At 36.2% G+C, this 14,150-nt stretch overlaps 1 protein-coding gene across 6 annotated transcripts in view; it reads left to right on the top strand.

Annotated features, from left to right (window-relative positions):
* The window catches only part of SKAP2 (src kinase associated phosphoprotein 2), a 225,285-nt gene that overhangs the window by 134,591 nt on the left and 76,544 nt on the right, over positions 1 to 14,150 (top strand). For all 6 annotated transcript variants that reach the window (XM_037737925.1, XM_037737924.1, XM_017527033.2 and 3 more), the window contains 2 exons: positions 2,045 to 2,122; positions 3,124 to 3,207. In XM_037737925.1, the coding sequence (XP_037593853.1) occupies positions 2,045 to 2,122; positions 3,124 to 3,207 (162 nt within the window). The remainder of the gene's footprint in view (positions 1 to 2,044; positions 2,123 to 3,123; positions 3,208 to 14,150) is intronic.

Raw genomic sequence — 14,150 nt, 5'->3', positions numbered from 1 at the left:
TAGAGTTGAAAGCTATGCTAAGGGTACCCATTTCTTTTCAGAATAATTTAACTTTTCTTCTTAAGATTTTGTGAGCATCCATTCCGTATGTAAAGAGCATTTATTATGCCCAATGGAAGTGAGAGAGTTGTGGGACTACCCCTTAATAAGACCAAATCATACCACAAATATCCACCTTAGTTTAGTGGTTGAGCAGGACTTGTTTATATAGATAAGGTTTCCATTTGTAATTTTTGTTTTATGTACAATATACTATAATAAATAATTTATACCTTTATATGTACCAAGTTTATTTTGAAAAAAAAAAAACTGGATACATTTATTGAACAGCTATTAAAATATGTACACTGACTTTCCATAAAATTTCATATACATTTCAAAACCAGGGCAATATTTTAAATATGTTTTAATGATACTATGTTGTGTTTACTGAGTGAAATTGATCCACCATGGAGCTGAAATTAGTACTCTTAATTTTAATCTTTATTTCTTAAGAAAAAATATTCATGACTTTATAGCTACTGTGATCCCCATGATATTAAAAAAAAAAAGTTGGTAAAATTCTGTGATGAGTTTGTGTATAATAAACTTCTATCAAACCCATTCTATTTTTTTAATTTTTAATTTTTGTGGGTACATAGTAGGCATATTTATGGGGTGCATTAGATATTCTGATACAGGTATACAATGCATAATCACATCAGGGTAAATGAGGTATCTATCCCTTCAAGCATTTATCCTTTCTTTGTGTTACAAGTAATCCAATTATATTTGTTTAGTTATTTCATTTCTATTTTTATTTATTTATTTAGATACAGGGTCTCACTCTATTGCCCAGGCTGCAGTGTGGTGGCACAATCATGGCTCACTGCAGCCTTGAACTCTTAGGCCCCCTTCCCACATCTCTACCCCCCTCCTCCTGTGGCTGAGACTGCAGGCATGTACCACCATGCCCAGCTAATTTGTAAATTTTTTTGTAGAGATGGGGGTCTCACTGTGTTACCCAAGTTGGTGTCAAACTCCTGGGCTCAAGAGACCCTCCTTCCTTAGCCTCCAAAAGTGCTGGAATTGTAGGCATGAGCCATCACGCCCAGCCTCTTAGTTATTTTAAAATGTACAATAAATTATTGTTGACTATAGTCACTCTGTTGTTCTATCAAATACTAGATCTTATTCATTCTAATTATGTTTGTACTCAACACATTTTCTATCCTAAGCTGTACCAAAACCATTTCCACTGGATGTATTCCATACAAATTTTATTTTGATTGGTTATTTTCACTTGCTAGAGTTCTAGTAAAATGCTGAGGATAACTATTATATTTCTAATGAAGTTTACAAAAATATTGAACACTTGTAAAATTGAGTAACCTATCATCCATGACCGTGAATAATCAACTTTACTTTAGCTTGATTTAAAAACTTTTTTTTAGGAATCCAGTATTTGTTTGTAATAGTTTTATCAGATCTATCTAGTTTTAAACTCTTAAATTACCTAGAAAAACCTAAAGCATACTCACTCAGTGGAATGTCTGTAAGGTTTCTCTGTGAATACAAACAGAGAATATTTGCTATGGCCTCAGAAAAACAAGTTTCAGCATTTGATTCTAGGGGAAAAGCATTTTATGTTTTACTTGGTAGGAATAGGGATTATGCAGGTAAGAGTCAATATACATTGAAATTCTTAAAGAATTAATCCAATATAAATATAAAGAAGCTATGATTTATTTGAAATTCTTAACCTCTCTTTCAGGGATTTATTACATTTATTTATAATAGTTTCTTAGTCCTGTATTTTGGGAGGCTATATTAAGATATAGGAGTACAGAACTTTTTTTTTTTTTTTTTTTTTTTTTTTTTTTTGAGACTTATGGGAGTAATAGAGGGGATTAATCTATGGAATAGATCTGAAACAAGGCTGATAGACTTAGATTTAAACAATTTCAGTAATTAAAAGCACACTGAATCTAATGAGATCTGGCACTTGTTTTTTCTGAAATGGATTACCCACTGCTTTTTTTTTTCTCTCTCCAACTTCTTACAGGAGCCCAATTTCCTCCAATTGCAGCACAGGACCTTCCTCTTGTTCTAAAGGCTGGCTATCTTGAAAAACGCAGAAAAGGTAAACTTTAGGTTCTAATGAAAAAATCTAAAAATGGTTTCGTCCTTAGATAGAGCATGTTTGTAGTATATATGTGGAGGCAATGTTCTTTTTAGGTTATTGAAGAGTTTTAAGACTGTAAGAAAATCTGGATGACATTATCCAGACCACAAAATATAGTTCTTAGCTTTAAATAAATTTTAATTAGAAAACAATAGGTCATGTTTTCAGTTGTCAACCTTGATTATTTGTAAATTATTCAGGAGCTGTTTCCTGCCTCTTAAAGGAAGGCTGCAGGCCGTGACTATATTCTTAAGCATGGGATTTCTCACCAATATCTCACTGGGCTCAGCAGCAGGTTCTCCTGTGTCTGACCTGGCATGCACCATGGTTCAGATCAAGCCTGGCATCTTGTCTGCCATTGTCTATTTTTCATTTCAGTGTTCCTCTCCATCGGTTATGATAATTGGGAGTTGACCATATGGTCTCACTCTTTCAACACCAATATTTAATGGACATGAAATATGGAGGTGGTGTTACAATGTAAGAAATGAAAAGCAGACAGTCTTTTCACTACCATTCTGCTTATCTCTCTGGTAGTCCCTTTGGGCTTTTCTATTTATATATCATTTTGCTTTTCTTACCTTTCTTGGCTGAATTTTAAAACTGGAAGAAATAACAGAAATAATCTAGGTTAGCTCCCCCGCTTCTTTTTATAACAGATGAGAAACTGAGACCCAGATGGATCAGTTATCTCAAGATTGCATAGTCAGATGCTTCTTTGACTATCCCTGTCAGAAAACGTTGTTAGCCATGCTGTTGCTCCCGTAAGTATGGCAGCCCCATAGCTACTTTACTTTATTCTCTTTAGCTTGTTGGTTTGTTGCTGTTTTGTGTCTTGGAAAAGAAGATACAAATTAGTCATAGAATGTTAGAGCTCAAAGGAAGCTTTGAAATCATATTAACTAACTTTTTCTGTTACAGTAAGGAAATGGCCTTACATTTTCCCCTCTTTATTGCAGATCACAGCTTTCTGGGATTTGAATGGCAGAAACGGTGGTGTGCTCTCAGTAAAACGGTATTCTATTATTATGGAAGTGATAAAGGTAGTGTTGGTGTCCAATTATATTAACTACTATTGTGTAAGAATTTTTTGGCCATCCCTTCCTTCTCTTTTGGGTACAGAGTAACTGAAGATGACCAGATAAATAATAACTGAGTATTTTAACAATTATAATCTTATTAATTTGATTCATTTCATTATTTGACAAATGCTCCAAATACCAAAATGCCCTCACAGCTAAAACAATTGTGTTGTATTGAATTAGAAAAGAGAGTAAAATAACTTTAATCTGCCTGGCCTTTTATCTTAGGAATTATTTATTTTCCAGCCTACAGTTGTAGAATTTCTGGGAACGTTAAGAACATAGGGCTGTGAGAGTTTCAATGGCAGAAAAATAGATTATTTTCCTTAAATATTTTAAATGAAAATTAGATAAAATTAAATATGCACAGCCCCTTTCTTAGCTCTCTTTACAGATTTAAGGAATAACAGCAAACATGTATATAGAATTTACTATGTACTGGGCACTCTTCTAAGCACTCTGTTTAAAGTGCATTAGCTATATTAACTTGTTTAGCTCACAACAACTCTGCAAGTACTATCATTGGCACCATTAATTTTACTTTCAGGAAAACTGAGAACAGAGAGGTTAAATGACTTGTTCAAGGTCACAGAGTTGGAAAATGGCAGATCTAGGAATTTTTTTTCCTTTGTTTTTAGTGACAGAGTCTTCCCTTGGTGCCTAGACTGGAGAGCAGTGGCTTTTCACAGTTGCAGTCATCACACCCTACGGCCTCAAACTCCTGGGCTCAAGTGATCTGCCTGTGTCAGTCTCCCAGGTAGCTGGGAATACAGGTGCACACTGCTGCACCCAGCTCATATTTGAGATTTTAACCTAGGGCGTATGGTTAAGAGTCCATGTTCTTAACCACTATTGTCACTACATTAATTTAAAAATAATAAGATACATTTTGTAACTTCATTGTTAATAAAGATCTCAGTCCCAGTTCACATAAACCTATTATTTGAACACATGAAGCCACAAAATAATGAAATGCAAAGATTGTAAGCTTTCTGAGTTGCGCTTTGTTCTAGAGAAAATAGGCTAGGAGTTGAGTATTATAAAGTAAAGGTTATATCGAAATAACGTTCATTTCCAGAAAGGACACTTTAAGGAGAAAAAGACAAAAGTATCACTGAGTGTAAGCTTTCCTATGGAATTGTTATCAGTGTTGTTTGGAAATTTTTTTATTTGACTTTACTTACAGTTTTTAGAGGTTTTTTCCTCTGTTCTAAAAACTTACAGTAAGATTGTCATATTTCAGATAAGTCTGAAATACTTACCTAATACTAGAAGTTGTTCTTACCTTTTGGCTAGTGAGATTAACTAATTAATTTAGTAGGTAGTTTGCATTCCATCACTAATTTACAGTATGTTCAAATGTACTAATCGCATTAGTGAAGTATAAACTGTGTAAACAGCTATAAACAAGCATCTTTCTTCTGCTAAGCGTCAGTAGTGAAGTAGGTCAGAAAATTTAGAGTCCAAGTTCAGTTACAATTATCATAGAAATATGGTTTTGTATCATATTGTAAATTTTGATCAAGATATTACCTTTCCACAAAATATCCTCTTTTACACCATACCAGGGGAGGGAGGTTTCAAATCCTTGTGACTTTGATTCAATTAGGCTTCTCATTTCTAATTTCTTTAAGAATCAATGAATACTAATGTCAGTGTTTCCTCCATTTCTAGTCCTGACTGGCATATAATAATGGTTAGGCCAAAGATTAGCAAGAGTTTTCCCAAAACCCAAAGCATGCTAATATTTACTTCAAACACTGATATAATATATTCAATGAAAACATTTTAATTAGAATTATTTGGATATGAGTTACATTCCTTTTTTTTCTTTTTTAGAGATGAGGGGTCCTCACTCTGTCACCCAAGCTGGGTGCAGTGGTGTCCTCATAACTCACTGCAACCTTGAATTCTTGGGTTCATTTTTATTCTTATTTGATGAGACCTAATGTTAGTAACATTCTTTGTAATTTGCATTTTAACTACTTTGTGATCCATTTAGCCCTTTCTGTCTTTTCTGTTACTGGAAAGGAATCTCAATTGAGACCCCAAGAAAGGGTTCTTGGATCTCGTGCAAGAAAGAATTTGAGGTGAATCATAGAGGAAAGTGAAAGCAAGTTTATTAAGAAAGTAAAAAAAGAATGGCTACTCCATAGGCAGAGCAGCAGCATAGGCTGCTCAGCTGTTTACACTTATTGTTACTTTTGATTATTTGTTAAACAAGGGGTGGATTATTCACGAGTTTTCCTGAAAAGGGGTGGGAAGTTCCCAGAACTGAGGGTTTCTCCCCTTTTTAAACCATATATGGTAATTTCCTGTTGTTGCCATGGCATTTGTAAACTATCATGGCACTGGTGGGAATGTCTTTTAGCATACTAACACATTATAATTAGCATATAATGAGCAATGCGGATAACCAAAGATCACTTTCATTGCCTCACTTTCATTGCCATCTTGGTTTTGGTGGGTTTTGAACAGCTGCTTTACTGCATCCTTTTATCAGCAAGGTCTTGTGCCAACCTCCTGTCTCATTCTGTGACTAAGAATGCCTAACCTCCTAGGAATGCAGCCCAGTAGGTCAAAGCCTTATTTTACCCAGCCCCTATTCAAGATGGAGTTGCTCTGGTTTAAACGCCTCTGACACTTCCACTTTTAAAAAATTACCATTTTAGCATTCCTTTTTCATGTTGATGTATGAAGATATGGCTTCTATCTCCTTAAATTTTTCTCTTTTACTTTGTAGCCTCCTGTTTCCAGTGAAATTTTAGATTTGTTTATAGTGGTTCTTTTTTCTGTTGGCAGTTTCCTTTGAAATTCTTAGCCAGTTCCTCTCTTTTAAGGGACTCCAAACAGAGTCCCTTAAATCATTTTTTAATCACTTGTTTGGCATAATCCCAATTTCCTTCCCCTTTGTCTTTTTCTTATCAGGAAAATATGTCAATTTTTTTTTCTTTAGTGAAATTAGATATGGTTTGTATAGCCTTATTTAGTGTATGTGTGAACCATTTACCTAATGGGAAGAGCTCATATCTAGATATATGAGAACTATCATCCTCCAACTAAGTAGGATTTAGATAAATGGATTATAGAGGCACAGAAGGAGTTGACACCACTTACAGGTTAAAGTGTGCTTTATTACTGTTTGACAGATACATAGTTCACATTTTCTACTATATTGTGTGTTCCAAAAAAACATATTGACCTATCAAGATAGTAGTGGCTTAGAATGAGTAGTTCCAACATGTAAGGTAAATACTGCACTTACCATTGTACCTATAAATATTGTCTGTATTTATTATTTATAGCCATTTGGGACACTTAAGTAACAAATACATACAGTATATATTTTAACAGCTTATGAAATCTCATTCATCCTTTCATCTCCTCCCTTTTCTTTTCATTGTCATGAGTCTCATTTATCAAAATTCTTAGGTCCTAGATGTTCAGACTTCCTTCAAGTCATTCATTCGTTCATTGACTTACTCATTCTTTTTTTTAAATTTGATAAATATTTTTTCAAACACTTGGTAGCTAGTAGGCATTGAGGATCCAAGGATCCTTAGAGGTGGTCACAATTTGGGTTTTGTTGTTATCAGTGAGAGAGTGAAGGATGCTGTGGGGTTGGAGGTGGGAACTGGGAGGTAAACTAACCATTTCAATGTAGTACAGTAAGTAATTTAAATAAGATACTTTCGATCAGGAGGGACAGCTAACTGCCTAGGGAACTTAAGGAAGACTTCCTGATGGAGAGAATACTTCATTGGGCCTGAAAGAATGAGTAGGAGCTTGTTGGTTGAATGCTATGGTATGAATGTATGTGTACCTCCAAAATTCATATATTAGAAATTAACTCCCAAGGAGATTGTATTAAGAGCTGGGGCTCTGGGGAGGTGATTAAGCCATGAGGGCTTCACCCTCAAAAATGGGATATGTCTCTTTATAAAAAAGGCTAGAGAGAGCTGTGGAACCCCTCTTTTGCCTTTGTGCCATCTGATGGTAGAGCATTCATCTCTTCTGGAGGATGCAGCAACAAGGTAGTATCTAGAAGCAGAGGGCAGCCTTCACCAGCCACTGACCCTGCTGGTGTCTTGATCTTGGACTTGTCAGCTGCCAAAACTGTGAGAAATAGATTTCTGTTGTTTATTAATTACCCAGTTTTGGGTGTTATAGCAGCACAAACAGACTAAGACAGAGAAGAAGGGTAAAATGGGAATAGCAGAGTTTCTGAGTCATGAAAGAATGTGGATGGGATCAAAGATGGGATGTAGGCTGGAGCTTGGAGTGAGTGAGGGGAGGGAGCACATAAGGCTAAAGAAGTGAACTAGACCAGGTTGATAAGAACCTTCTGAGAATAAGGGCCTTGCTAAAGATTTTATTTTGAATATGACCTTCAAGCACAGGGTTATATGACCATTTTTGGTTTTTAGGAAGTACCTGTAATAGGATTACGGAGAATGGATTGGGATGGATAGAGTAGTCTGGGTCAAGAGGACCATTTAGCATGACTTCGGAGTAGTCTAAACAAGAGAGGTCAACAGAGAGCTGTTGAGAGGCAGAGCAAGGATTTAATCCAGATCTCTTTGGCTCCAAAGCTATGCTTTTTCTACAACTTGGTGGTATTACCAACCCCTCCAAGGTGCCCATAAGTGATGGCCTATTTAGGAACCTGTTCCAAATTATTGTGTGTGTGTGTGTGTGTGTGTGTGGTTTTTTTTCCTGCTTATTTGCTGTATGATCTTGAATCAACATTATGATATAAAACTAGTCTCTCCCCATTTTTAAGGAGGGGATTGTCAGTTCTTAGTATCTCCTTTCAGGGCTTTTGCTGAACCCTGATTAAAGAATACACGAGCACCATGTAGTAAATGGGAGCTACAAGTAGCCCTGATCCACGAAGTCATTGACAGGTTATTATATCATGTGATTTTAATTTTTTATAATATCTTTTCAATATATAACAAAAGTCAGTAAAAAATTGGGCTTAATTAAATAATCTAACAAAACTTTCAGAACTTGGCAGAGAAATAACATTTTTCATTGAAATTGACCACCCTGCTCTCCACTTCTCCACAACTTCACTATTGGCAGGAAAAAAAGAGGATATATATGTTCAGTTTGAAAATTATAAAATGTATTTTGATGTTGAAAAAGCATATTTCTCTTTTAATATTATTTTGACTATGTTAAAGTGACAGTACTTCTATTTATATAATTGGAAGTTCTGTTGCTTTGTAACAATAACAATAGAAAGTCATAAAATCTTGCCTTTTTTCTTCTGATTTACTTGACAGAAACAAATTTCCTGTTCAACATTTTATAATTATATCATGATGATATATGTAACATGTATAAATGAATTCTGATATTTAAAAAAATTTAAATTGCAATTCTATTTCCATCTGGCATGTGAAGAAGGGTATCTTTATTCCTTAAGAAATAGGAACATTTAATTCTACTTTTATCATAAATTATTGTAATTTCATAAACTTTTGTGTCTTTGATATGCAAGTATTAACTTTGAAACTTACCACAATGAACTTTTTTTTTTTTTTTTGAGACAGAGTCTCACTCTGTCGCGCAGGCTGGAGTGCAGTGGCACAATCTTGACTTACTGCAATCTCTGCCTCCTGGGTTCAAGTGATTCTCCTGCCTTGGCTTACTGAGTAGCTGGGATTACAAACATTAAATTAAAGCTATGCCTTTATTTTCTGCCTTTATGGCTAAGAGACCCTCTAAAAGTATACAGAAGTTAAAATCTACATCTGAAATTCAGTAGGAGTCCATCAACATGCAGAAATAGGTACAAACTAAGTTTTACTAAGGGTCTGATTGACCACACATTTTGTTGATTTGATGTCTAGTCTTAGTATAACACAAAACCCCAGTGATATATTTGAAGTGGGCTGATTTAGCACTGGCATCTGTGAGCTGCATAAACAAAAGGAAATGTTCGTATGTCTTTAATTGAGGAGCTGGAACATCTTGCTAATCAGCTTGATAAAATTTAGTGGCAAGGTCTAGTATTGATGGGCGTATTTTTCTTTTCCCTACTAATGAGTATTAATACTTGTGGAAATAACGTAAGTTATTCACTGAGGGGAAAAGGCCTTTTTAAAAATATATATATTTTATTGCACTTTAGGTTCTGGGGTACATGTGCAAAACATGCAGGATTGTTGCATAGGTACATACTGTATATGGAAATGTGGTTTGCTGCCTCCATTCCCCCCCGTCACCTATATCTGGCATTTCTTCCCATGTTATCCCTCCCCAACTTCCTACCCACTGCTGCCCGACCCCTATTCCACCCCCCAACAGACCCCAGTGTGTGATGCTCCCATCCCTGTCTCCATGTGTTCTCAGTGTTGAACACCTGCCTATGAATGAGAACATGTGGTGTTTGATTTTCTGTTCTTGTGTTAGTTTGCTGAGAATGATGGACTCCAGAGTCATTCATGTCCCTACAAAAGACACGAACTCATCGTTTTTTATGACTGCATAGTATTCCATGGTATATATCCACATTTTCCCTGTCTAGTCTATCATTGATGGGCATTTGGGGTGGTTCCAGGTCTTTGCTATTGTAGACAGTGCCGCAATGAACATACATGTACATGTGTCTTTACAATAGAACGATATATAATCCTTTGGATATATATCCAGTAATGGGACTGCTAGGTCAAATGAATTTATATTTCTAGGTCCTTGAGGAATCACCACACTGTCTTCCACAATGGTTGAACTAATTTACACTCCCACCAGCAGTGTACCTATTTCTCCACAACCTCTCCAATGTCTGTTGTCTCCAGATTTTTTAATGATCGCCATTCTAACTGGCATGAGATGGTATCTCAATGTGGTTTTGATTTGCATTTCTCTAATGACCAGTGATGATGAGCATTTTTTCATATGTTTTTTGGTCTCATAAATGTCTTCTTTTGAAAAGTGTCTGTTCATATGCTTCACCCACTTTTGAATGGGTTTTTTTTTTTCTTGTAAATCTGTTTTAGTTCTTTGTACATTCTGGATATTAGCCCTTTGTCAGATGGGTAGATTGCAAAAAATTTTTTCCCATTCTGTTGGTTGCCGGTTCACTCTAATGATTGTTTCTTTTGCTGGACAGAAGCTTTAGAGTTTAATTAGATCCCATTTGTCTGTTTTGGCTTTTGTTTTCAATACTTTTGGTGTTTTAGTCACGAAGTCCTTGCCTATGCCTATGTCTTGAATGCTTTTGCCTAGGTTTTCTTCTAGGGTTTTTATGGTGTTAGGTCTTATGTTTAAGTCTTTAATCCATGTGGAGTTAATTTTAGTGTAAGGTGTCAGAGAGGAGTCCAGTTTCTGCTTTCTGCACATGGCTAGCCAGTTTTCCCAACACCATTTATTAACAGGGAATCCTTTCTCCATTACTTGTTTTTGTCAGGTTTATCAAAAATCAGATGGTTGTAGATGTGTGGTGTTGCTTCTGAGGCCTCTCTTCTGTTCCATTGGTCTATATCTCTGTTTTGGTACCAGTACCATGCTGTTTTGATTACTGTAGCCTTGTAGTATAGTTTGAAGTCAGGTAGCATGATACCTCCAGCTTTGTTCTTTTTGCTTAGGATTGTCTTCGCTATGTGGGCTCTCTTTTGGTTCCATATGAAGTTTAAGGTGGTTTTTTCCAGTTCTGTGAAGTGGGTCATAGGTAACTTGATGGGGATAGCATTGAATCTACAAATTACTTTGGGTAGTATGGCCATTTTCACAATATTGATTCTTCCTAACCATGAGCATGGAATGTTTTTGCATCTGTTTGTGTCCTCTCTTATTTCAGTGAGCAGTGTTTTGTAGTTCTTCTTGAGGAGGTCCTTTACATTCTTTGTTAGTTGTATTCCTAGGTATTTTATTCTCTTTGTAGCAATTGTGAATGGCAGTTCATTCTTGATTTGGCTCTCATTAAGTCTGTTATTGGTGTATAGGAATGCTTGTGATTTCTGCACATTGATTTTGTGCCCTGAGACTTTACTAAATTTGCTTATCAGTTTCAGGAGATTTTGGGCTGAGACAATGGGGTCTTCTAAATATACAGTCATGTTGTCTGCAAATAGAGATAATTTGACTTCCTCCTTTCCTAATTGAATACCCTTTATTTCTTTGTCTTGCCTGAATGCTCTGGCTAGAACTTCCAGTACTATATTGAATAGTAGGAGTGGTGAGAGAGGGTATCCTTGTCTAGAGCCAGATTTCAAAGGGAATGCTTCCAGTTTTTGCCCATTCAGTATGATATTGGCTGTGGGTTTGTCATAAATACCATCTATTATTTTGAGGTATGTTCCGTCACTACCTAGTTTATTGGGAGTTTCTAGCATAAAGGGCTGTTGAATTTTGTCAATGGCCTTCTCTGCATCTATTGAGATAATCATGTGGTTTTTGTTTTTGGTTCTGTTTATGTGGTAGATTACGTTTATAAACTTGAGTAGGTTGAACCAGCCTTGCATCCCCAGGATGAAGCCTTTGATTGTGATGGATAAGCTTTTTGATGTCCTGTTGCAGTTAGTTTGCCAGTATTTTATTGGAAGATTTTTGCATCTATGTTCATCATGGATATTGGCCTCAAGTTTTCTTTTCTTGTTGAGTCTCTGCTGGGTTTTGGTATCAGGATGATGTTGATCTCATAAAATGATTTGGGAAGGATTCCCTCTTTTTGGATTGTTTGGAATCATTTCAGAAGGAGTGGTACCAGCTCCTCTTTGTATGTCTGGTAGAATTCAGCTGTGAACCAATCTGGACCTGGGCTTTTTTGGTTGGTAGGCTATTAATTGCTGCCTCAACTTTAGCCCTTGTTATTGGTGTCTTCAGGGTTTCGACTTCTTCCCAGTTTAGGCTTGGGATGGTGTAAGTGTCTGTGAATTTATCCAGTTCTTCCAGGTTTACTGGTTTATGTGCATAGAGTTGTTTGTAGTAATCTGTGATGGTAGTTTCTATTTCTGTGGAATCTGCGGTGATATCCCCATTTTTTATTGCATCTATTTGATTCTTCTCTCTTTTCTTTTTTATTAATCTGGCTAGCAGTCTATTTTGTTGATCTTTTCAAAAAACCAGCTCCTGGATTTATTGATTTTTTTGAAGGGTGTGTGTGTGTGTGTGTGTGTGTGTGTGTGTGTGTGTGTCTAGATTCTTCAGTTCTGCTCTGATCTTAGTTATTTCTTGTCTTCTGGTAGTTTTTGAGTTTTTTTGATCTTGCTCCTCTAGCTCTTTCAATTTTGATGATAAAGTGTCAATTTTAGATCTTCCCTTGCTTTTCCTGTGGGCATTTGTTGCTATAAATTTTCCTCTAGACACTGCTTTAAGTGTGTCAGATTCTGGTACATTGTGTCTTCGTTCTCATTGGTTTTGCAAAACATCTTTATTTCTGCCGTCATTTCATTGTTTATCCAGACAACATTCAAGAGCCAGTTGTTCAGTTTCCATGAAGTTGTGCGGATCTGAGTTAGTTTCTGAATCCTGAGTTCTAATTTGATTTCACTGTGGTCTGAGAGACTGTTATGATTTCCATTCTTTTGCATTTGCTGAGGAGTGATTTACTTCCAATTATGTGGTCAGTTTTAAAGTAGGTGTGATGTGGTGCTGAGCAGAATGTATATTCTGTGGATTTGGGGTGGAGAGTTCTGCAGATGTCTGTTAGCTTTGCTTGGTCCAGGTCTGAGTTCAAGTCCTGGATATCCTTGTTAATTTTCTGTCTCGTTGTTCTGTCTAATATAGACAGTGGAGTGTTAAAGTCTCCCACTGTTATTGTGTGGGAGTCTAAGTCTCTTTGTAGGTCGTTAAGAACTTGCCTTATGCATCTGGGTGCTCCTGTATTGGATGCATATATATTAGGATTGTTAGCTCTTCTTGATGCGTTGATCCTTTTACCATTATCTAATGCCCATCTTTGTCTTTTTTGATCTTTGTTGGTTCAAAGTCTATTTTATCAGAGACTAGGATTGCAAGTCCTGCTTTTTTTGCTCTCTATTTTCTTGGTAAATCTTCCTCCATCCCTTTATTTTGAGCCTATGTGTCCTTGCATGTGAGATAGGTTTCCTGGATACAGCACACCAATGTGTTTTGACTTTTTATCCAATTTGCTAGTCTGTGTCTTTTGATTGGGGCATTTAGATCATTTACATTTAAGGTTAATATTGTTATGTGTGAATTTGATCCTGCCATTTTGATGCTAGCTGGTTGTTTTGTCCATTAGTTGATGCAATTTCTTCATTGTGTCGATGCGTTTTACCATTTGGTATGTTTTTGGAGTGGCCAGTAGTGGTTGTTCCTTTCTATGTTTAGTGCTTCTTTCAGGAGCTCTTGTAAGGCAGGCCTGGTGGTGATGAAATCTCTGAGCAATTGCTTGTTTGTAAAGGATTTTATTTCTCCTTCACTTATGAAGCTTAGTTTGGCTGGATATGAAATTCTAGGTTGAAAGTTCTTTTCTTTAAGGATGTTAAATATTGGCCCCCACTCTCTTCTGGCTTGTACGATTTCTGCTGAGAGATCCACTGTGAGTCTGATGGGCTTCCCTTTGTAAGTAACTTGACCTTTCTCTCTGGCTGCTGTTAACATTTTTCCTTCATTTCAACCCTGGTGAATCTCAAGATTATGTGCCTTGGGGTTGCTCCTCTCAAGGAATATCTTTGTGGTGTTCTCTGTATTTCCTGGACTTCAACAGTGGCCTGCCTTGCTAGGTTGGGGAAGCTCTCCTGTATAAAATCCTGAAGAGTGTTTTCCAGTTTGGATTCATTCTCTCCGTCACATTCAGGTACACCTATCAAACGTAGATTAGTTCTTTTCACATAATCCCATATTTCTTGAAGGCTTTGTTAATTTCTTTTTACTCTTTTTTCTCTAATCTTGCCTTCTCATTTTATTTCATTGAGTTGATTGTTCAG

This window comes from Cebus imitator, unplaced genomic scaffold, assembly GCF_001604975.1.
Source record: "Cebus imitator isolate Cc_AM_T3 unplaced genomic scaffold, Cebus_imitator-1.0 Scaffold45, whole genome shotgun sequence".
Lineage (NCBI taxonomy): Eukaryota > Metazoa > Chordata > Mammalia > Primates > Cebidae > Cebus > Cebus imitator.
This window is presented reverse-complemented; position numbering and strand designations above follow the sequence as displayed.